The following is a 25,371-nucleotide window of genomic DNA, read 5'->3' on the forward strand; positions in this document are numbered from 1 at the left end:
GCTGATCTAGTTTGGAGAGAGCACACTATCAAGCAACCCCACATTTGCAGAACTACCTGTTCAAGAATTCCTCTTCCAGATTGTTTTAGAAAGTTCTCTCATGGACCATGCAAACATAAGGAACTCATCTGCTGTGGAAAAAATGGTTGCAGCCAGGATACAAGCTTGGGCTATTTTAATAGCAATGGTGACAGGTAAAATTTTTGCTTTTAAAGAAATGTTTCAACTAAGATTTAGTTGTCAGAAATGTACAGTTTAGCTTGCTTCTGCAGTATTAGAATATATTTTATAGCCAAAGTAGAAAGAAAATAATGTCAATATCTTTCCCCCTAACTGAAGTCTCTATAATATAGACTTTCACTATTTTGATGGCAAAGATTACAGATAATTTCTCTGTTTTTCAAAGTTATATCTCATCTTACATACTTTTTTTACAAACCTTAAACATCAGTTTTGTACTGGTGATATTTCAAAATTGTAATAAGCCATCAATGTTAATATGGTTTACTCATGACCATAATGTCTACCAACTTTATTCTCATGTATTGGTGAGTCAAAAACTAAGGGCCACAAAGCCTAATTCAAGATGAGCAACTGCTTTTGCAAACTCTTCTCCATAAATCTATTAACAACCCTTTCTTTAGACAGTTTAATGTACTTTCTCATGCAGACCAGCAGTTGGGTGAGAAAGCAATGGGGCAACACCAATGCATAAAACTGAGCACGTGAAGAAAATTTCTCAAAGGGTACTAGAGTTTGCTAACAGAAAGTCAATGGGACATGCCTCATCTCATTTTAACATAGAAGTCATTAGAGCGGACAGAAGAAAAACTACTATATGCTGTAGAGAGTAAAAACATCTGACAAGCTCTTAATCAGAACCTTATGTTGGGTGTAAACATCAATGAAAACTGAACTGGTTTGATTTCCCCCCCTTGCCCTAGAAAAAAATGCAGCATGTTTAGTGTAGCCTGCAGTCGCTGAAAACAATGACTGCCTCAGAAACCTTTCCTTTTCTACACCTATCAATACATCTTACACTTTACTGGTATGAAAACAATTTGCAGTCGCATGAACTACAGGCCTCTCTGAATGGCTGAATGGCATCAGGAGTTCTATAAATATTTCTTAATCTTCTTAACATGACTGACAGCAGCTTCCAACAAAGCTTCCAATAAGCAATATTAGCCGGTATTTACAGGAAGACCTAGTTACTCTTGAGAACTAATGAAGGATTTATTCATTGGTCCACTGAACTAAATGCTAGGTTTTCAAGCTTGTATACTTAAGATGCATGCATGAAAATTAGACAATATGTACATAAATTCCAATGGTATTCATGTAATAGGTGACAGTGACAATTATCTGGCAATTGTCCTTGATAAACACTGGCACTATTTTGTCCATAGTTGACTTTTTAAGATTCAGATGATACCTTTTGGTATGAGTTGCTACAGCACTGGAAATGAAAAGTAGATAAAGTAGAGTTGCTGTTCTTCAGGTTCAGGTCGCATCCCCAGAACTCTAGAGGCTGAATATGGGTTGCAGCTGCTGCTTAACTCTAGTACTGATGCATATCAACGCTCATACATTAAAAATAAGGTGCAGCCCATCATTTCACTTGCTACAGATGATAAGTGGGGTTGCCAACTGCCAGGTAGTAGCAGGAGATATCCTGCTAATTCAGCTGATCTCCAGCTGATAGAGATCACCTGGAGAAAAATGGCAGCTTTGGCAATTGAACTCTATGGCACTGAAGTCCCTCCCCTCCCCAAACCCCACCCTCTTCAGGCTCCACCCCCAAAATCTCCCGCCGGTTGCAAAGAGGGACCTGGCAACCTTAATGATAAGGTGTATTTTGACGTCCAGACAACATATTATAGAACAATAGAGATTGGGTCCAGCAGAAAACGCTCACAGGAGGAGGTGGTGAAAGGGATCTTTCCTCTCCTTCTCTTGCCCCAGCAGTTTCATCTGCTTGTTTCAGTGAACCTCTCTGAGAGCTGGGATGCCTTTGTGAATGGCACCTTAGTATGGGGAGAAACCAGGAGAAATCACCTCCTCCCATGCTGGTGCAAGCTGAGAGCAGAACAGGAGGAGATTTTGCCAATCTCCCCTCTTCACTGCAGCACTACTGGAGTACAGTTTGTTCACAAGAGTTGATTTGAGGGGGTCAAATAGCAGACTGCAGGGGAAAGGAGGGTTGGGTAAAGATCCACCTCACTACCACCTTTGGCAAGCTTTTCCAGTGGATCCAAACCAATTATTTGTTTTTCTAGAGTATCTTAAACAAAACAAGTAAGCAAAAAAAAAAAAAAACATTGCTTTTAAATCAGTTTCGGACTACTGCTGAATAAATGAATACAACATCAAGGAACCGAGGAAGAGTTTTTAGCATAAGATTGCCAGTCTCCAGACACGCCTCCTTTTCAATCTCTCCATACAAGCTCAGTTCCTATCTGCCTGTTTTTCCCTCCAGTCCTGTCAACTGCTCCCTACCTGCACTTCCTGTGCAGCACACAAATTATTTAAAAATACAGTTAAAGCTTATCAGGAGGCTTAGAAAGATCTGTCCCAGATAAGCAACGGCAACCTTGCTTCAAAAATTGATAATGGGGGTTATTGTTCAAGCATTCAACTTTGGTATGAAAATAGAGATGTTACAAGTGCACAAGAATGTCACTGTTTTAATCTGTGAAATTCTGGAGAGTACTTCTAGTGTATCAAAAAGACATAATTCTGTCTCAAGTCAGCACCAGAATGGCTTCCTCCCTGCAGATCTGCTTCCAGGCACATGACATAGCAGAAAGAGAGACCTACTGTGGAGCTGGCTCAAAGTCAGATCCTTCCATACCAAACATTATAAATTCTGAGTTCAATCAACTTTTCCACTAGTGAAAAAGGGAGGAGAATGTCCCCTTTGACCACCAAAAAGACTATGCTGGGGACTATGGATAGGGTTGCCAGCCATGGCCTCACAACGAGGTGGGGACTTATGGTAAGGGGGCCCAATTGGTGTCCTCTGGCATGATGATGTCATTTCCAGTGCAACCCAGAAGTGATGACATTGTGCTGGGGGTGGTGGGGGTGGTACTCCAGCATTCACCCCAAACTTTATGATTTAACTATAAAGTTTTGTGCAAATGCTAGAGCATCACCTAATATGATGATGTCTCTTCTAGGTCATGCTGGAAGTGACCTTATACCAGAGGTGCTGATCACACACTCCCATTTCCCCTGACATTTTCCTACTGCTGCCCAGCCAAGCAGCAGCAGACAGAGGTTGTGGAAGGCAGAAGGTCTCCAGCTGCAAGCAGGCAACCCTAATCATGGGACTTTTGTGGACCAAAGCCAGATGGCATAGGGACTATTGTAAAGAGGGGAATTGGGTGAGATGGGTGAAAAAGCTGGCTGGCTCAGCCCCTTACATTTTCTCCAGTTGAAGTGTTATAAAAGCTTCCTGCTTTGAAAAGATACAACAGTATGGTTGATATGCTGGTTCATGCAATGGCTGCATTTGGTGTGTTTTTTTAAAGTATTTTCCTATCAAATTGGAAATTTAGAAAGAGCAAAGAAAAACTCATGGTTACTTCATATTAACCTTGCATTAACAAATATCTTTCACTCCGTAGCACGTTCTGTGTCTTTCCCTAATTGCAAGGCATGTTGCTTAATTTAAAAGGTGAAAAAGCAGAGGATTTACAAACAAACACATTCTTTGGAACCGCTTCCCCTCAGACATATTTTTAACACACAATGTTAATATTTTTTTAACATAGTAGGTGCCATTCATAGCTGCCTTGTAGCTCAAGCAAGTCCTTTGCACCTGTGGGAAATGAATACAAAGTGGGTAAAATAATGTTTCCTTCCTGACTTGAGAACACTTTGCAGCTGTTTCGCACTCCTGTCCTCAGGGGTAAGTGACTAGACAAGTTGCAAGGAGATGGTAAATCAGACACAAAATGCCACTGCCCTGCAAACAACAGCTGAAGATAATAGTTAATTCATGTACACATAGCCTAAGGGAGGATTTTCCACAGTGGTGGGCCTGACCAGCAGGGAAGAACTAAAGCGTAATTTAAATTGTGATCCCTAGACTGAAACAGCTTTGTGACTTTCCATTTCAACTGGGTCCTTAGCTTCTGTACATCTGTAGCATCAGTGTGCCGGCACAGTGCCCAGCAGGTCCATGGGTAGAGTTCCCAGCCTCCAGGTGGTGGCTGGAGGTCTCCCACTATTACAACTGATCTCCAGGTGACAGAGAAAATGGCTTCTTTCTCCTAGAAAAAATGGCTTCTTTGGCAATTGGACTCCATGGCATTGAAGTCCCTCCCCTCTCCAAACCTCACCCATCTCAGGCTCCACCCTAGGGTTGTCAGCTCCCTCTTCAACACCAGCAGGAGGTTTTTTGGGCAGAGCCTGATGAGGGTGGGGTTTGGGGAGGGGGGAATTCAATGCCATAGAGTCCAATTGCCAAAGCAGCCGTTTTCTCCAGGTGAACTGATCTCTATCGGTTGGAGATCAGTTGTAATAGCAGGAGATCTCCTGCTATTACCTGGAGGTTGGCAACCCTACTCCACCCCCAAATCTCCAGGTATTAACCCCCACCCAGAGCTGTCAGCCCTATCCATGGATTCTTGACATGACCATGTTGTGCATAAACACTCAGTATAAATGCAACACTCAGTGTATAGGTAACGTTTTTAAGGGATTCTGCAAGCCAAGTTTTAATAAAAGTACCATCTTACAAACTGTGGGAACAATATCTGCTCCCTCAACAACCTTTATAGTACTCCCTACCTGGTCGATTGGCCTTTCTGAGGATGTTAGGAAAGCCCCCATGCTGTTGGTTTCTTGGGACTCTGTAAAGCTGAATTAGTTAGATGGGCATTTCTTTTAAAGTTCTTAACTGGCCTAGCCTTGAGATTATGGCTGAGAATGGTCTGTGGTTAAGTGGCAAGAGAATGAAATACTGGTTCATTGTTTTCACAGTTGCATCAAACTTTATGCAAGTTTGATTTAGGAAAAAATTGCCGTTTCCTGAAACATGGCAAAGTTAGCTGAAGAAAATAACAAGAAACTAGAGTTTCCATTTAAGTGGTTTCCAGGAATTTGAGAATACCAGGACCTTAGATTTTGCATAGTTCCACATCAGACCATTTGCAGTACAATACTCATGGCACCGGTTTAGTAATCTCTTTAAGCCAATCGTTGAGCATGACAATAGCACAGCATTGTCAGTGTAAAGTAACAGGGGAGTGTGTATGGAGCTGAGTTTGGGACAATGGCCGTCAACCTCTCTTAACGCAGTAGCCAGATCATTTAGGAAGAGGTTGAAAAGAGTCAGGGCCAGGATGCAGCCCTGCTTAACTCCTTTATTGATATTGATTTTCGGGGATAGTTTGCCTAGTGGTGTGCACTTGACTTGGCAACTTGTGTTGGTATACAACCTTCTGATTAGGAATACTAATCTCTTGCCGATATTCAAGCTCATTCACTTATCCCATAGAAGGTTTCTCGGAATTGAATCAAATGCTTCCTTAAGGTCCAGGAAGCTGAGTATAACTTGGTGTTGGTTTTCTTAGCGTACTTGTTAACTAGATGTGCAAGTGCAATGCAGTGGTCTAGAGTGGATTTCTCCTGGCAGAAGCCCACTTGTTCAGGGCCTAGAGTCTTATGTTTTGCCATCCAAGCTAAGAGTTTATTCAATAGATGTTTGGCATAGAGTTTCCCTACAACTGAGAGGAGACTGATGGGTCTAAAGTTAGCTGGAGTTGTATAGTCTCCCTTTTTATGTATGGGCACCAATATTGCTTTGGTCCATGCCTCTGGCATAATGCCAGTTCTATCTACCCAAGTAAACAATTGAGCCAATACAGGGGCCCACCAATTGGGATCTGCTTTAAGTACTTCAGGGCCCAGAGCATCCGGGCCTGGGGTTTTCCTCAGTTTTATGTGTTGGATTAACTCAACCACTTCTTCCGAAGAAACAGGCGGCACTCAGGAGTCTCAGCTGGCGGCGGGGGGGGGGGGGTAACAGCTCATTCCTGCCCAGTCCAACCTCATCGAATACTTCTGCAAAGTACTGGTGCCAATTGCTAGGTGAGATGTTTGACATATTTGGGCCTCTGGGATTAAGTGTTCCAGAGACTAATGACCAAAATGCCCTCGAATTGTTGGAGTTTATGGCCTGAAAGAGATTTTCCCATTGTTTATAGGTGTATTCCCTTCTCTTATCTCTGATAAGTTGATGCAATACATTCTTCAGGTTGAAATATTCTATCGGTAATAGGGCATTTCTGGAATTCCGATACTGGTGATAGATGTCATGGATGTGAGTTTTTAAGGCCCTGCAATCCTTATCAAACCAGGTATCTGTGGGAATTTTTAAAAATTCTGTCTGCCCCTTGTATTACTGTTTTGCTGAATCAACTATGCATGTAATTAAATTTTCATAAGGATTAACAGCTTCCCTGGGATCCCTTGAGCAAATTATTGTATTTCTGTACTCAGATATTTTTCCAGTTTTAAGTAATTGAGATATCTTTTGAATTACATCTGGTGACCAGTGAATTCTTGGGAAATTATCTGTTTCCTTTTCCAACCCCAAAGTTAAAACGGGAGGAAACAAAGGGAGTTCTACATTAAACTTCATCATCAGAGGGAGATGGTCACTAACAATACAGTCGCCTACGCTAAAGGATTCCACACAATCTCTGAATGGTTAGGATATAGTCAATCACACTGTGGCCTCTTTTTGAAATGAAGGTAAATTCGCCTACATCATCAGGGCCAACCGATCCATTAAGCGGGACTTTACTAAATTGAATACAAAATTTGGCCAACCGCATGCCTGCATAATTTTAAGCTTTGTCCCTGGATGGCCTATTGACTAGAAAAAAAAGGTAATGGCAGCTCCCCGTGGTTAAGCCCCAGAGTTTGAAGATAGAAGAATGGTGGTTAGAATTTCTGTTCCTTAATTCCGACTTAAAGGTTTCTCTAACTATTAAGACTCTAATTTCTGCCTCTACCCAAGAGCACAACCCCTGGGTGATTGTAGCCCTGCTTCAGCTGTGGACTGGACCTTGATCTGTCACTTACTGTTTTTACAAAATGCATGAGGAACCATCAGAACAAATTAGAAGCTTTTTCTAGGTTCCCTCTTCCCAAATCAGGTTGGATGACTGAGCTGAGCTTATCATTCACCTGCACCAACCCAGATAGATCAGTGAGGGTCCTCTATCAGGGCATATTCAATCCATCCCTTGATGTTGTGGGTAAAGACTCCACTACTACAAGGCCATTGCACTCCCTAGAATCTTCAATCCACATTTCTCAGTTTGAGAACCTAACTGGAGTGTTGTCAGGATTCATGAAGGCAAGATGAGACATACTTTAGCAAAAGAAATGTAACTGAGGTAGGTCACTATGGCTTGTCAGCTTGTGCACACAGCATCATGAAATTTAGGAGAGCCCCAGTCATGCCAACTACATGAGGAATTCACCCAGTTCTATATCTATGTGCAAAAACATCAAAGATTCTTACTATAGTCCCTTCGCTGGACATGTGATATAGAAACAGAATCAGTTATGGTGTTCCAGTGTAAAATAATTTTTTCCTCCTTGTTAGCTGGGCCTCAAAATACACACACAGGCAGTTGGAACCTTCCAGTCTTGATGTGATATTCCAGTCACGATGTTATTTTTCTAAATTGCTTTTTAGAGGATATTGTTTTCTAATGGGCATTTATTAGCTGCTCACAGTGAATTTTCAAGTAGGCAAAAGGTAACTCAAATAATCATAAATTAATTGGGTTGGGTCCAGTAGCCCACCAGCTCAAGGAGCTCTGATCTTTGCCACATTTCCCTACTGCCCACTCCACCCCCATCCTTTCTACTCCTGTGAAATTTGATTCCTGAGATCACAGGATCCAGATAGATTAATAACCATTAATAACCATGCACATGGGATACTGTTTTGAAGTGGGGGAAGAGGACAAAACTGCCTCTTCCTTTCTTTGAGTGCAGCTCTGCTGAAAGAAGGGGAGAAATTTTAATTCCTTCTCCAGCCCCCCTACCTGTTTGGCTATTAGTCTATGTCAGGCGGAGCAACCCCAGGAATCAACATCTACCGGGAGGCGGAAGAAAAATGTGGCAAAGCTCCATTAGCAATGTCTGCTGACAGATCACTGGATCCAACCCACTGGCAACATCAAGGACAACACCATTATTAAGGCAGACAAAAGAAATATTCTGACATGAATGTTCAGCTATTCTTTGTGACACTTGCATTTTATCCTGCATTGTTACAACTGCCATATGCCTGTTTTGATAGGTAACTACACTTTTTAATAAGGCTTCACATAGAATCAGTGCCTTCTCTAATTCCTTGCAGGTATTCACTGTGAAGAAGATATCAATGAATGTCACATGAATCCTTGCCAAAATGGAGGAACCTGTGAAAATTCTCTTGGAAATTACACCTGCCATTGCCCGATTGGAGAAGACGATGGGGTGATTTATGGTGGCTGGAACTGTACAGAAGTTCTTGTTGGCTGTGTTCAGCATAAATGTCAAAATGGAGGATTGTGTATTCCTCACTTCACAAACGGACAACACAGATTTAGTTGCCTATGTTCATCTGGATATACCGGAGTGCACTGTGAAACGACGACTACGTTTTCTTTTCAGGGAAATGGGTTCCTTCAGGTTAACAGCATCACAGCCCCTGTGGAGAACTTTTTCTATAACATAAACCTTAGATTTCTGACTGTTCAGCCAACAGCATTTATATTTTGTCGAGGGGACAAAGACACATTTGTGAAGTTGGAGATATTGAATGGCTACCTGCATTTATCCGTGCAAGTCAATAACCAATCAAAGACCCTTTTGCATATAGCACACAATGTCAGTGATGGTGAATGGCATTCAGTGGAGGTAACCATAGCAGGGGCTGTTACTCTTAAGTTACTTGACAGCTCTTGTCTAGGATCATGTCTCAGTAAAACTGCTGCCGCAATAGATAGCGATCAGCTGATGTTTGCTTTTCAGAGCACATTTTTGGGTGGTTTGCCAGTGGGGAACAGGAACAGTGACTCTCTGCTGAACATCTATAATATGCATTCTGCACCTTCATTTGTAGGCTGTCTTCAGGACATTGAAATAGACTTGAATATTATTACCCCAGAGAACATGTCATCTGAGTCATCTTTAAATGTCAAGGCAGGCTGTTCTAAAAAGGATTGGTGCGAACTCAACCCTTGTCAGAACAGGGGGCTTTGCATCAACTTGTGGCTGAGTTATCAGTGTGATTGCTTCCGGCCCTACACTGGGACAAACTGTGAAACAGGTAAGCAGAAGCCCCCAACCTCAGTGCTTTAATTTTCAGCCGAGATAACATATAACATGAGTGGGCGGACTACTGTGCTCCATGGTTCAGCTGTGTTGCCACCAATCCTTCAACTAAGATAGAGGCAGCAAATTCACAGCACCTCCACCATCTTTGTATGAGCATGGCACAGATGCTGCGGATGCACCATACCTACATGAAGATATACCAATTGTTGCTTACATGTAGCTGCTATCTTTGTTGAGAGATTTGTTAGCAGTCAGTACTGGCTTAAAACTATCTTGTTGCCCTAGGCAAGTCTCTTTTCTCTCTCTCACATATGACTTTTATGCAGCTGTGAGGATACTGTAGTTCCTTCTCAAGGATCATTCTGTTTTAATCTCCTTTTCTTATAAATGAATGGAGAAATGGAACAGACTTTAGCTCATTTTACTACAGTTTTGGAGAAGGAGGAGAAATACTATTGGCACATGAAACCATGGGTATGGAGGGGCTGATGTTTCTCTCTAGGGATTCTCCTTACAACCTATGCCTCTGAATTTATACTACCTCAGGCACTAGCAAGTCCATCATAGATGGCAATAGTCTATTGGTGAGTTATGATTCCCATCCTGCCCACCCCAATGAATAACATAACTACGCCTCAGGAAAATTGCAGATACGTGAAATCAAGTAATTGAAGCAAAAGACACAGATATGTGAATGTTTTCAAATGTTTAATTTGCATTTTGAAATTTTGAACTTAATTCAAAAGCATATTTTGAGCTGAAATTCAAGCTTGTTACTATAGCTAGAAAGTTCACACACACTCATGAGACATGACATTCACACAGATATAACCAATCTTCCAATTGTGACACTCATTCAGGATCTGAAAGTCCCTTTAATTTTCAAATTTTAAATTTCAGTCTGATCTCTTGAGTTCTATTAAATCAAATGCTTGAGTATTAACATTCAAAATTCCTTTCAGTTTTATAAATTTGTCTGCAGAGTGTATTTGGAATTGATCTAGATGTGAACAAAATAAGATAGGAGCAAGTTGAGAGCCAGTGTGATGTAGTGGTTAAAGTATCGGACTAGGATCTGGAAAACCCAGGTTCGATTCCCCACCCTGCCATGGAAATTTGATGGGTCACCTAAGGCCAGTCACACACCTTCAGCCTCGACCCCGACAAGTATTTGGATGGGAGAGATTCAAGTAATACCAAGGGCATGATGCAGAGGCAGGCAATGGCAAACCACCTCTGAAGTCTCTTGCCTTGAAAACCCTATGGGGTTGCCATAAATCAGCTGTGACTTGTCAGCCAAAAAAAAGGCAAGTAAATTAGCTGTCATGGACATTGCTTTCCTCACTATATCACAAGATGTCTTGCATGCATAAGAATTTGATGACAGAATACAAAAAAGACTGTTCTCCTCATCTCTCTCTCTTCCAGCCCATTCCTGAAGGAGGGGCAGTTAGGGAACGACCAGGAGTGGAGCAGCCATGCCAATTCTACAGAGGCTTCCTGCCTGCCGAAAATAAAATAAAAGGAATTCAAAATATAAAAGGAAAATGCCCCCATTGAAAACAGTGAGGCTACGTCATCAAAAAAGGTGGTGTAGAAACGCCACCGCCAGAGGGGGGCATTCCTGGGGCAAAATGGGTTAGGACGCTGCCTAAAGGCAGCTCCACCCTCCAGGAGCACCCGGGGAATGCCCCACCAGTGCGAGGTTTTGCCTTCTGGGAATTCCCTGCTGGCGTGGCTGCACTGGCGATGGGGGCTGGTGCAGCTCTGCAGCTCCCCAACTCCAGCATGTTTGCCCCCGGGACAGCATAAGTGCTCTTTATCCCAGGTTAGAGGGGCACTCACATCAGTGTGGGGTTATGCTGGCTCCTAAGGAGCTTTCCCCCCCCCCTTCAGGATTGCTTCAGCTTTCGCCTACACACTAAACAGGAAAGTCAACATAGAGTGATCTAGTACTGACCCCATGCTTCCAAGCCTTGAAGCATAACAGAATTTAGTTTGAGCGGTGTTCGTTGTTCAACATGGAAATAGGTCTGAGGTAGTGATGCAGATTGTTGGCAATGTCTCCCTAAAGAAGGGGAAAACAGCATACTCCCCCTGTGCTGCTTCTCAGGCAAGCAGCCTTTTAAGCTCTCTTTCACAAGAATGTTTTCCAAGTTCCCCAGACGCTGAAATGAGATACAGGGGATGGTTGCAGCAGGAAAGCAGACCAACTGGCATGGTTCAAATGGGCCTAAGCCACATGCCAGCAAGTTCACCCAAACAATTTCCCACACCAGAAAGGCAGCAGTGTGCTTTTTCTCTTGTAACAGCGACTCGGCCCCCAGTCTCAGATCTGAAGTATACCCCAGCATCATTTTGCTAGCAACTTGTGGCTGACTTAGAGTGTCAGTGCTACAGGACCTAGATGCCAGTGGTCTTGTCTGTGCCACTATTTCAATTCTGGGTTTTCCCCAAAAGTGACACAGCAGCGCAGACCACATCACATTCCTCCATGTCCCCGCCCTCAACCTTCCTGCCATTTGCCAGAATTACAACTTATCTCCAGACTATAGAGATCCGTTTCCTTGAACAAAGTGGCAGCTTCAGAGGGTGGTCTCTGTGGCATCACATCCCCGCTGAGCTTCTTCCCCCTCCCCTCCACTGGCACTGCTCCCAAATCTCCAGGAATTTCCCAGGTTGGAGTTGACAACCCTAGCAGGAGACCAGTTGAAAATCCATGCTAGGCTTTGTAGTTGCTAGACAGCATTCAGAGAAGTAAATAGTAGTCCCTATAAGACAGAGCTGTAGTAATTCCTTCCTCTGCTTCTAGCCTTTTGTTCCAACAAAGCAATGAAATAGTAGCTCTCTTTACCTCTTTCCCCACTCATCCCCATTGTCTGGGCCCATCCTCTGAACTTCTGGCCCCATTGCAAGCATCTAGACCTACTCACAAGAGAGCCCTGAATTTATTTTACAGTATAGTGCTGTAGTGGAGATAGGGCAGATAGGGCCAATTTCAGTGGGATAATTTTTAAGCACATGATGAATTCCATGTGATTTATTTTTTATTTTAAATATATGTATACATAAACTTTTTTTTGGTGTATTATGCCCCAAGTGGTATATAATAACATGGCAAAACTATAAAATAAAAACAGTCAAATCAAAATAATGACTACAAAAAGCAAACAGGAAATCTAGAACCCTCAACCACCGTTGTGCTACATAAAAGGGGGAGACAACTAACTTTTTCCTATACAGCAAAGAGGAAACATTTCAAGTGTAGCATGGTGGTCAGGAGAGGGGAACTAAGCCCTTATTCCCATTGGGGTATTCCCACGCTCCCACCCCCAAAAAATGCATCTCCCAGCATGATTTACTTCCTGATTTACGCCTCACCAAAAGAAAATGGCTGAGGAGAAAAACTTTTCGGTAGAAGAGTGTAAACAAGGGATTCGTTCGGCTCCCCTTCTATGCTTGCCCATATGCACTTTACATTTTCCCCTTCTCATCCTGTTTTATAGGGGACAGGTAGTGATGTGTCTGCCGCTACCACATCAATTGAAAAACACAGGAGATAACATACTATTGTGCAAAATTAGCCACCAATGTCTTGACCGAACTGAAATTTCTTAGCAAGCTATGTATAGTGTAGCAGCCTATCAACATTGCCACAGATTTAGAGTTCCTTTTTTGAAGCAGTTAACTTTGGCTGAATTGTGCTCACAGTTCATATTCAGAAATATCTGGCAGAGTTAAGATTCATCGCAGTGAATCCAGGTAGGAATCGGAGGAGGAGGGACATGAAAAGCCCTAACTCTTGGTTTAAGCCAAAGCACAATATCCTTAGCAGATGTTAAATAACACAGTTGCAGTGAATTTAGTGGACTTACATGGATTTACACCAGCTGATATTTGGTATAAGGGACTTACTGGACATAATTGTTCAGAAAGCTTCAGCTCCAAAATGCATTTCAATATTTTACAAATACTATGTCATTTCATATGCTGCCCTTCACAGTATGCACCTACCTTTTTTATTACTATTGCAAAATGACATTGCAGGAGCCATAATTGTAGGAGACGGCTTTGAAGTTCAGCAGTAATTTATCTGAAAGGTTGAACAGCAACTTTGGAGGAGAGGACAGCATCTGGTAAATATGTTTGCCTCTTTATATGAAGCAAAATTAAAACCATCCCACTCCAAGGAAGGCTTATGCTTCCATTAGGACTGTTGCAAATGATTAGAAAGTATTTTAGACTTTTTTTGTCCCCCTGATGACCACAATATTCTACACAATTCACAGCACCCATTTTGATTCAACAATTAATTCAACACTTACATATTCGAAGACAGAAATCCTTGGAACTGACTGATCCGGTGTCTTGCTCACACGAGTGTCAAAGTTTACTTCCACGCAAATTTGGTCGAAGACATCCGATTTCTTGAAAAAACTGGAAATTGAATGCCTCCCTCCTAAATATGGTACATGACATGTACCCCAAAATTGTTTTAGTACTTCCTGACAAGCTAGAAATGCAAAATCTGATCCAAGATAGAAACAATGGTTTCTAGGAGAGTTTGAAAATAGGACACTGGTACATCTCTGCCACAAAACATAATATATTAATCCCAAGCATTTCTTTATTTCTCTCTCTCACACACACAGAGAGAGAGAGGTTTATGAACTAAATACTGAATGTCTGCGTAATCAACTATTTGCCTGTTAATGGTTTAAGCCATCAACTAGTCATATTACCCAAACCTAAACCCCAGTGACTGAAGGAAGTAAAAAAAAATCATGTCAAATTCAATTTTTTTTAAAAAAAAACCTAAACAGAAGGAAAAACACATTTTAAAATATTTTCTGTTACATTCAATATTACACTGACACACTAGATACTAGATAAATAAAATATAAAATAAATAGCCTAACAATGCAATCCTATGTAGAGTCATTCCAGTCTAAGCACATTGAAATCAATGAACTTCGACTGCTGTAACTTTGCATAGGATGGTATAGTAAAACAACTGCTGAGTTCTTAACTTACAGACCCACTAGTAAAAACTGGCCCTTAATCATCTATCAACCATAGTGTTCATTGATTAAGATTTGATTGATTAAAACTGGCAGCCCTATTATGCACATGTATACATCTCTAACTCTGTGTGAGTGTCTACATGCACACAAACACACCTTGTGATGTTACCGTTCTTTAGAAAAAATAAGCAGTTAATAGAAGCAGGCAACATTTTCTCTATACGCACAAAAGTAAACAGCAAGTGACCGTGCTGGTTTATTTACATCATCCAGATGTAATGGCTCAAGAGGTTAATACTGACCAAGGTTATGCTAAATGCCCATCAAACCACAGACCAGATCCAATATTTCTTTTGAAGCCTCGCGATTGAAAACTGCTCCGCTTGCCATCCTACCTTTTTGAAGGCTAACCTCTCTTCCTTTACTCTGTTTTATAACATTGCAAGTCTCCCTGCTACTTGCTGACTTAGCAGCGTCATGAGCATTCTCTCTTCAACATGAAAAATGTCTTTCAAGTACTCCCCTAATAGAGAGAAGAAGTTAAAAAACCTTTCATGCTTAAAACACCCGTTTCAACACAGGGTGAAAGATTTATGTCTGTCCGCTATATTTTTTAACAAGCACATAAAGAATGAACGTTAAGATAATCTCATTCACAAAATTAAAACATTTTTTTCACATGTTATGTATGAAAATGAGTATTCAGAAATAAGTCCGGGATTTATTTCCCCCATTAAATAACCTGAGCCAGATAGGAGGCAAACAACAGTCAGAGGGCCTGTCAGGGTTTCCACAAAGAGTGCCCCTGTTTTCATGGGTCCTGTAACCTTTTTATTAAAACAAAATGCTGCAGGCAAAAGATTTGGCCTATGGAGGCTTTACTCCCATTTTTTATATAAAAGAAAAGTATGACTATAAAGCTCCCTGAGACCGTTTTGTGTGTGTGTGTGTGTGTGTGTGTGTAAGAAACTTGCTTAATGCTGTTTGGTATATGAAACAGTAGCACATTAAACAATTTAGTTTTGATTAGGCAGTTATGGTAGTCTTATTTATTAATTTAGATATTTATACCCCGGCTCTATCTACAATGGGGAGCCAAAGAGGCATATATCATTCTCTTCTCCATTGTCATCTCTTCAAGAGCCCTGCAAAGCAGGTTAGGCTAAGAGTGTAAGATTGGCTTAAATTCACCCAGGAGTTTCTATGGCAGAGTAGGGATTTGAACCTGGGTCTCCCAGATCCTAATCTCACTCCCTATACCACATTGGCTGGCTGTATAGTCTACTGATATGTTAACATGGTATGGAAGCTGCTTCATTGTGAATCTGCCCCCTCCATACCACATATTTTTAGAATATTCTGATTATTCCCTGTGAGCTATCAATATATTACTGGGGTGAAATGGAAGCTGCTTCACAATCCAGTCCCATGAGGCACCAGTAATGTCTGTAAAGAAGTTCTACACTAGTTATGTGAATGATGGGGTTCCTTCTCACATCAGTGCTTCCAAGGTTCAGGAAACAGTAAGCATACCATGAACAGAAATCCCATAATCAATCTACCCTACACTTTAAGAATGATTTACAAAATGAACTACTAATGAGGCAGCTAGGGTGCTGGATAGGGTTGCCAGGTCAGTCTTTACTACCAGCAGGAGGGTTTGGGGGCAGAGCCTGAGGATGGCAGGGTTTGGGGAGGGACTTCAATGCCATAGAGTCCATCTGAGAATGAGCAGAGAAGTGTTACGTTTGGCAATTTTACTTAAACAATTGAAATTTTTTGGGGGGGTCTATTTAAAGATGACTAGTATTTGAGTCACACTGAGATCTATTTCAGCTCTAGAACAAATCAGTCAAAGGGTTATGCAGTTTCATTCTTGAGCATAAGAATTATCCCTCAAACAGGACACTTCAATACAGCACACCTATCAACAGGGAACCTTTGCAACTGGATCTCCTGGGACAAATACCAACTAAAAAGATTTTTAGAAGAAATTTGGTCCCACAAATTCAGTGGTGCAACATCTAAAATGGAGAGGGGAGGCAAATATTTGATCAGCATCTCACAGTCTATTAAATACAGCAGATGGCTTGGGGTGAAACAATAGCCTTGCTTAGATACTCAACCGCACGTATAGAAGCTTGTGTCCACTGGCTTTGCCTCCATGGGTTTGGTGGAACACCTTCTTGGAGCTGCATGCAAGTGCAGGCTCTTCTATGCCTTAAAGCCTTCTGCAGAAATGTCCTCCTGCATAGCAGTGCTGTTTACCCAGCAGTCCAAAGCAGATCTGATATAATCCTGACCACCTTGTGTCAGGTGGTGCTTTCACAGCAAACATCTCCAGTTGGCTCAAACACTGTGTGCCAGAACTTCAGGACTTGAACCAAGAATCACGTTTCCTTAGACTGGGATATCTTCTAGAGAACTACCTGGGAGTATGTGTGCTAAGGCCTCTGCAGCACTCTCTTCAGATACAGATGGGAATGGGGCTATGCAACACTAGCCCCCATGATTGGCCAAAAGTATAAAGCCCCTGCATTGGCCAGTCGTGATATTCATAGGACCATGGCCTTCTGCCCTTGCGTAGCCAGTAGAGCATTACTTTCTGGTTGCTGCACTTCAAACTCCATCTCCTGATTAAAGACACAGATAGCATTTTTTAAAATGTAACTGCCCATAGGTCTAATGGGGTCTTGAAAACAAGCCAAGGCATATACTATAGGGAAAGGCAAACAATATCCTTGGTCCTTAACCAACTGGGGATGTGGGGAGGGAATTCCTTCCAAACTCTAGATTGTCAACCACTAAGGACGGGAGAAATTCATTTGTTCTTCCAAAAGAATGGGCCATATTTCATGCACAGCATCCAAACCATTAAAACATTCTGTGTGAAGTTCTGGATTTTTTTAATGTTTGAGATGAAATGGGAAATCCAAAACTAGGGGTGGGGTAGGGTTGCCAACTTCCAGGTACTAACTGAAGATCTCCTGCTATTGCAACTGCTCTCCAGCCAATAGAGATCAGTTCACCTGGAGAAAATGGCCACTTTGGCAATTGCACTCTATGGCATTGAAGTCCCTCCCCTCCCCAAACCTTGCCCTCCTCAGGCTCTGCCCCAAAAACCTCCTGCTGTGGCGAAGAGGGACCTGGCAAGCCTAGGGTGCTGGTGGGAATTCCTTTGCTCCAAAAAGCTCCATGCTGCACACCAGGACAACAATAAGGCACAATTGCTGTTTCCTTTGGTCTAAATGGGTGGTGCCAATTACAGCTTTTCATCTCAAAAATACACACATTGTTCTTGAGATTACAGTTGTGATGCCCTGTCATAGTTCTACATTTCAAATGAACATTAGGACACGCTGAACATGGCTAGGACTAAAGTATCATTCCACTGAACCCAGTAAGGTAAAGGTCCCCTGTGCAAGCACCGGGTCATTCCTGATCCATGGAGTGACGTCACATCCCGACGTTTACTAGGCAGACTTTTGTTTACAGGGTGGTTTGCCAGTGCCTTCCCCAGTCATCTTCCCTTTACCCCCAGCAAGCTGGGTACTCATTTGACCGACCTCAGAAGGATGGAAGGCTGAGTCGACCTTGAGCCGGCTACCTGAAACCAACTTCCCTCGGGATCGAACTCAGGTCGTGAGCAGAGCTTGGACTGCAGTACTGCAGTTTACCACTCTGCAACACGGGGCTTACAAGCTTGTAAACTGAGCATGAGCACATACAATTCTATATGTATAATCTTATAAATAAAAAAAATTGTACTTCCTTTCTGAATGTCACAACTATACTATGTCATATACAAATTCCTCCCCACACGAGTTTTGAAAACAGCTTACAGAACATAGGGTCGCCAACCTCCAGATGGCAGCTGGAGATCTCCTGCTATTACAACTGATTTCCAGCCAATAGAGATCAGTTCACCTAGAGAAAATGGATGCTTTGCAATTGGACTCTATGGCATTGAAGCCCCTCCCCAAACCCTGCCCTCCTCAAGCTCTGCCCTGAAAACCTCCGACCAGTGACGAAGAGGGACCTGGCAACCCTAACAGAACATAACCTACCTAACTGTAATACCTATTACAGTAAACATATAAGTTATGTTGACATAACTTTTAGGTTACCAGCACAGAAATGTGAAAAATCAAGTAAACTTTAAAATCCAAAAGGTTCCATCAATAGACTGCCAAATTTTGATGACAGGCTCCATCTATAATATACAAGATTCGATATATCTCTTTAGTCTTCACATTCCATTCTGGATCTGCCCCATTTCTCCCCAATTCTTCCCCCAGTCTTGGTGTTTTAGATTTTGCGCTTCCTCTGTACTTCAGACTTCTCCCTCTGGCTCTAATGATCTGAAGTTAGTTATTCTGACACAAGCCCAATAAGTAATTTGCCATGCTGAAATTGGACAGGAGAGTTAGTCATTTTAGCCATTTGAAAATGCAAATAGGCATTTAATTTGCTCCCAACACAAGATGTTCCTTGTCTTTTTGCAACATCTACACTGCCATCAATTCCTCTGCCTTAAAGATGCATAATTTTCTCTTTTCCTTTTTGTCACACAAACTTAAGAATACACCCCAGGAAGATTTGGACATGAGGAATACATTGGGTATGCTGCTTTTGCTATTAACAGTGGTGGCCACGAAGGTGTGACAATATCAATGTTTGTACGAACACGCAAGCCTTCTGGCTTGCTATTGGCTCTGGAAAAGAATTCATCCATATATCTAAAGGTCTGGTTGGAAGACGGGAAGCTCATCATGTCAGGCTCAAGTTCCGACAAACTCACAGGAACTCAGCCAGTGAATGATGGACATTTCTATTTAATATCCTTAAAAATAGAGTCAAACAAGGCTGAACTATTCCAGTCATCTCAAAATCTGGGCTACATTTCTATGCCAGTAACAGAAATCCAAAGCGGAGCTATTCTCTATGTTGGAGGGTTACCAGACGAACAAGAAACCAGTGTAATTGGTGGGCATTTCAAAGGCTGTGTCCAAGATTTAAGACTGAGCAACCAACCGCTGGAATTCTTCCCTGTCAGTGCTTCATCGAATTCTGCAGTCAACAACAGAACACTGATCAACATAGCCCCGGGCTGCATTGGAGACAACCTCTGCAAGGTAAGGCAACTGCTTCTCAAAGTGCTGTTTCCATGTTTGCAACACGGAATTCTCTTTTGAACTAACCACACTCCAAAACAGCATGTGACAGCAAGAATATCTTAACCTGGGATCCGAAACAGGCAAGTGAGATCAGATTTTGCCAAACCACCTTACAATTTGTGGGTACCGATACCAGAAAACATCTGGGGGGCTGGAAACAGAGCCCTTAAACAGCAAGGTAATAATAACCAGTTAGCAAACCTGCTATTCATTAAAAGCAACTTGAACTCACTGTAGTTTTCAAACCAAAATATTCTCATAATTACTGTAAAAGCAGACTTTCAGAACAGGGTAATCATATGGCATGTTATGGGCATCAGATCTGGAAACAAGGCCCATAAAATTTTTAAGTATTTAAGAATGTTGCAGCCCGATACAAACACAAGGGCAAACTTTGTATGGATGGCTTCTACAAGAAGTCACTTGGCCCTCCCCATATTTCTTATTTCACATTGTATAAAAATAACAGATTTATCAACAATACCCTTCTAGAATTACATGAGGTGATTTATGTGGGTTTATGTACTGTGAGTTACATGATCATGCAATATAGGTTTCATTCGATACCTCTATTGTTTCAGTTATACACATTTTTTAAAAAAATGTTTCTTATTATAATGAATGACTCCTTTTGCTCGAGCTAGTTCTATTTTCAGTTTTAAGAGATACTCTTGGCAAGGCACTTAGAAAGGGTGTACAGTTTAACAAACAAGGTTCTGTGCTGAAATGAGGTTGAATGCACGTCGGCTGGAGCTGGGGTAGAAGGCACAATCTTGCCCTCACAATCTACTTGAAGGGCTGCCTCTCTGGATATGGAACTGCATGTCCTCTCAGAAACTCCTCCTATTGGAGCGTTGTGTCATAGCCATTCGTCTGGCCACCATCCAAGCTTACTCCTTTACAACAGTGGCTCTGACACAAAGGAATGGTTTCTAGAAGACGTGAGGAGTGCCCCTATAATCTGGCCCAGTTCCACAGGAAGTACAAAGCTGTCCTTTTCGAGTGGACTTGTGGTGGTCACTAGTGTAGGTGGTAGGGTTGCCAGCTCTGGGTTGGAAAATACCTGGAGATTTGGGGGTGGAGCCTGAGGAGGGTGGGGCTTGGAGAGGGGAGCAACTTCAGTGTGGAATAATGCCATAGAGTTCCACCTTCCAAAGTGACCGTTTTCTCCAGGTGAACTGATGTCGTTTGCCAGGAGATCAGTTGTACTCTCAGGAGATCTCCAGCTACCGTCTGGAGGCTGGCAATTCTAATAGGTGGTAGATTATATCTGTGGAGAGCATGGGGGCTGGCTGTCAATATTTTGAATTTTTGAAGATTAATTTTACATTTATTGCAAGCCTTGGCTGACTAAGCATTTACAAAAATGTAAGCAGCTGTATTGGCCCATGCAAATCTAAGACAAGAAACAAAATCCATGTAACACCTTTTATTGGGTCAGATCAAAATGACACTTTGTGCACAATTTTTGTGTGTGTGACATTTTGTTTGGCCCTAATCAAAGGTATTACATAAATTCTGTTTTGTGATTACAGCAAGAGAAGGTGGACAAAAAAACCCCAGTGTGATAAATAAATACACATTGCACACATGAAGATGTGCCGTGCGCTTTGGGAAAGCATTGCTCCAACCCTGTAAAAACACATATTGCGTATGGGATATCTTTCTACCCCAAGTCAAATTAGTTAATCTAGTCCAATGCCATGCTATAAAATATCATCCCTTCCAGTCCACCACAATTTTACCTATAATATATACAATTTACTACAAGAAAATATTTGTCCCTCTGCAAAAAAAGGTATTTTGCAGATTAAAAAGGTCCATCTGATAACGTTTGAGCACACACAGGCTAACAAATAATAGGGACAGTTATAAATATCTCCTATCTTGTCTCTTCTCCTTTCTTGTTTGCTGACAAGTTAGAGTGGTATTGCCAGATCTAATCATGCCCTGTAAAGCATGCATACTTTAAAAGATTCATGGAACGTAACTAAGAGGAGCAGAGGAAGAAAGAAGGCAGCAGATCCTCTCTTTCCTTGTTTGTAAACAGAGAGTATTATTGCTCACTCTTTACTCCTGTCTTTCTTGTTCAGCCCAACCCCTGCCAAAATGGTGGTGTTTGCTATTCGATCTGGGATGACTTCACCTGCTCCTGTCCACCAAATACAGCTGGCAAAGCTTGTGATGAAATGAAATGGTGTGAACTGGATCCATGCCCCCATGAAGCCCAATGTCAGCTGGTTTATCAAGGATTTGAATGCAAGTATTTCAGTTCCTACTTCCTTTGGAACACAGTGCCAGTGATCCCAAATGGTTCTAATTAGAGTTTTCCATGTGTCAGATCTGTGTTTTGAGCATACTCATGTTAGCCACAGAACACTAGTCTGTGTTATTCAAAACAATTAAAGGGCTAGGAACATCTAACCTGCAGAGGAGAAGACTGAGAGGTGATATGATAACCATTTTCAAGTACTTGAAGGGCTGTCATAAAGAGGATGGTGCTGAGTTGTTTTCTGTTGCCCCACAAGGTGGGACCAGAACCAACAGGTTGAAATTAAATCAAAATAGTTTGCGTCTAGACAATAGGAAGAATTTTCTAACAGTTAGAGCGGTTCCTCAGTGGAACAGTCTTCCTCGGGAGGTGGTAAGCTCTCCTTCCCTGGAGGTTTTTAAGCAGAGGCTAGATGGCCAACTGTCAGCAATGCTGATCCTATGACCTTAGGCAGATCATGAAAGGGAGGGCATCTTCACCATTTTCTGGGCATAGAGTATGGGTCAGTGGGTGTGTGTGGGGGAGGTAGTTGTGAATTTCCTGCATTGTGCAGGGGGGTGGACTAGATGATCCTGGTGGTCCCTTCCAACTCTATGATTCTATCTAACTAAATTTAAGTTTTGAGCAGTTGCATGCATCTAATATTACATGCAGAAAAGATTGTAGGGAAGATCTTGCCAAGTAATATCATTTTCCAATGGTGAAGACATTTGTCCATTTAAAAACTGAGGGATGTCATGTGAAATAATCACATAATTTTTTCTGTTCTAAAGCAGCATTTGGGGGGGAATAGTTCTGTTTGGTTTGTTAACTTATTTTAGGCTGAAGCAGAAAGAAAAAAAAACTAATCCATCCTCCTAAAGGAAAACAAATGGCATTATGGCAAAATAGCACATATTAACTAGTTTCCATGCTGACACCAACTCACCTTATAGTAGTTAGGTGAGCAATTGTTTTAAAATGTTTTAAATTGGGGGGGGGGTGTTATGGGCCTTTTAAAACCAAGCAACACAAGATTATATCCTTATCCCCAGCTGTTTCCTCCTAATGTTAGAGACATTTTTAAAAAATGTATTTACACTGTGAGGCACACATTCCTGCTCTTCACCGCTAAAACATAACTAGCAATTTAACATGTTTGAATGAATAAAGAAAATGGAAGAATATTACTCCAAGAAGTAACACCAAGCTACCTTTCACTTTCACTACGTTTGGTTGATTATGCTGAGTAAAGGCCGGATTGAGGTTATACCCACCATATTAATTTGGGGAAATTCTGACATCATATCCAGGTTTTAACTCCAAGAGGAAGTGGAATATTATGGGGAATAACAAAGTGAACAACTCAAATATTTGGCATCAATGGGGGTTACCGCATTATGTATTCCCAGCGATGTATTAAGAGTTTGAAAATGTTATAAAAATACTGTTCGCACTTTCTATGTATTCCCACCGATGTACTAAGAGTTGGAAACTGTTATAAAAAATACTGTTCTCACTTTATTTGGCCCCTTTAGCTGTGAAGATGTCTTCCAACAATTTTTTAGTCGTGGCATCCGGAAACTCTTTTAAAGCGATATTTTTTATAACATTTTCAAACTCTTAATACATTGCTGGGAATACATAATGCGGTAACCCCCAATGACAACTGCTATTAATAAAATAATCCAAGACTCAGAAAGTAAATAGTACTACTTTACCAGGCATAGCTGAGCTTCCATTGAGCATACCGGGGTCCAAGCCCATCCCTTTTAAAGCAATGAAAACCTCAAGTACATAGTCATGGATGTGGTGATTGCTGCCAGCTTGGAGGGCTTTAAGAGGGGAGTGGACATATTCATGGAGGAAAGGGGTATTCATGGCTGTTAGTTAGAATGGATACTAGTCATGCTGCATACCTATTCTTTCTAGTATCAGAGAAGCATGCCTATTATTTTGGGTGCGGTGGAACACAGGCAGGATGGTGCTGCTGCAGTCGTCTTGTTAGTGGCTTCCTAGAGGCACCTGGTTGGCCACTGTGTGAACAGACTGCTGGACTTGATGGGCCTTGGTCTGATACAGCAGGGCCTTTCTTATGTTCTTATGGCTTTGACCACAATCATAGGGATGCCAACCTCCAGGTCCTAGCTGGAGATCTCCTGCTATTGCAACTGATCTCCAGCCGAGAGAGATCAGTTCACCTGGAGAAAATGGCTGCTTTGGCAATTGGACTCTATGGTATTGAAGTCCCTCCCCTCCCCAAACCCCAACCTCTTCAGGCTCCACCCCAAAATCCTCCTGCTGGTGGAGAAGAGGGGCCTGGCAACCCTACACAATAAGATTGCAAATAGTAACCTACATGGAAACAACAGCACTCTACATGGCTCTGGAAAGTGGACAGCACTGCACATTCCAATTTCCAATGAAAGAGAGGAGTGTGTACATTTCTACACACTTGAGGTGGGTTGGGTATTAAGGCCAGCAGGAAAGTCCTGGTGGGCTGATGACTTGGTCCCCCACGGCCACCCAGCCCTGAGCAAGACAAGACACCTTACATAGGGTGGTCATCACCTCATACAGGGCAAGCCAGCAGCCCCTGCCTCATGCAAGGTGGGTGGGATCTTGTGCAAGCAGGCAGATCTTGCCATTGACCAGGCAACTGATCTCCAGCTGATAGAGAGAAGTTCACCTGGAGAAAATGGCTGTTTTTGGCAATTGGACTCTATGGTGTTGAAGTCCCTCCCCTCCCCAAACCCTGCCCTCCTCAGGCTCCACCCCAAAAACCTCCCGGCGGTTGTGAAGAGGGACCTGGCAACCCTAATTCTTGGGCATGTGTTAGCATGCACTGCCCATTCAAGCAGAGCATTGCCAGGCCTATTAGACATTACCAGTGTACCCCATGAACCAAGAGTACACCACAGGGCACTTGCAACACCTCCTGCACATTGAAGGGGGACATGGGTAGTGCTGAGCCAACTACCTTATGGTATATGTTGACCCCCATTAAAGCTCTTGTCATTGGGAAGCCCTTGTGAAGCTTCTGAGAAAACTCTGGGTCCCCTATAACACCCTTCAAAAGCTAATGCACTACAGCATTAACTAATCTACTTTCAGCACTGTACAACATATTTATTTTAAACTTTTATACTCTGCCTTTCCACCCAACTTAACGTTCTGAAGTCAGTGAATAATTAACACTGAATATATGAAGTTGGATTATATTGAGGCAGAGCATTGGTCCATCTAGGCTACTACTGCCTAATCCCACTGGCAGTGGTTATCCAAACATGACAGGACAAGGATCTTTCTCACTTGAGTTCCTTTGTTTTAAACTAGGCTTGTCAAGGATAGGAACAGGGACATTCTGTTTGTAAAACATGTGCTCTTCCACTGAATTACATGCGTTGTCCCATCCCTTTCTGTACGTATTGTATGTGAACGTCACAGTCAATCTTATTTCAGGAACAGATAGGCTCAATTCAGACATTAAAAACATGCTTTTTTTTAACAATAGTTAGTAAAATCAGGATTTGGCTCTCAGATAATTGCTCAGATTCTGGTT

General features: G+C 42.1%; 1 protein-coding gene across 1 annotated transcript in view; it reads left to right on the forward strand.

Moving 5' to 3' along the window:
* Positions 1-25,371, forward strand: part of CRB1 (crumbs cell polarity complex component 1) — a 168,632-nt gene that overhangs the window by 107,905 nt on the left and 35,356 nt on the right. Inside the window, 3 exon segments of the mRNA XM_056867569.1 lie at positions 8,396-9,349; positions 18,963-19,516; positions 21,652-21,817. Coding sequence (XP_056723547.1) covers positions 8,396-9,349; positions 18,963-19,516; positions 21,652-21,817 — 1,674 coding nt within the window.

The sequence above is a fragment of the Euleptes europaea genome, chromosome 2 (assembly GCF_029931775.1).
Source record: "Euleptes europaea isolate rEulEur1 chromosome 2, rEulEur1.hap1, whole genome shotgun sequence".
In the NCBI taxonomy this organism is placed as follows: Eukaryota; Metazoa; Chordata; class Lepidosauria; order Squamata; family Sphaerodactylidae; genus Euleptes; species Euleptes europaea.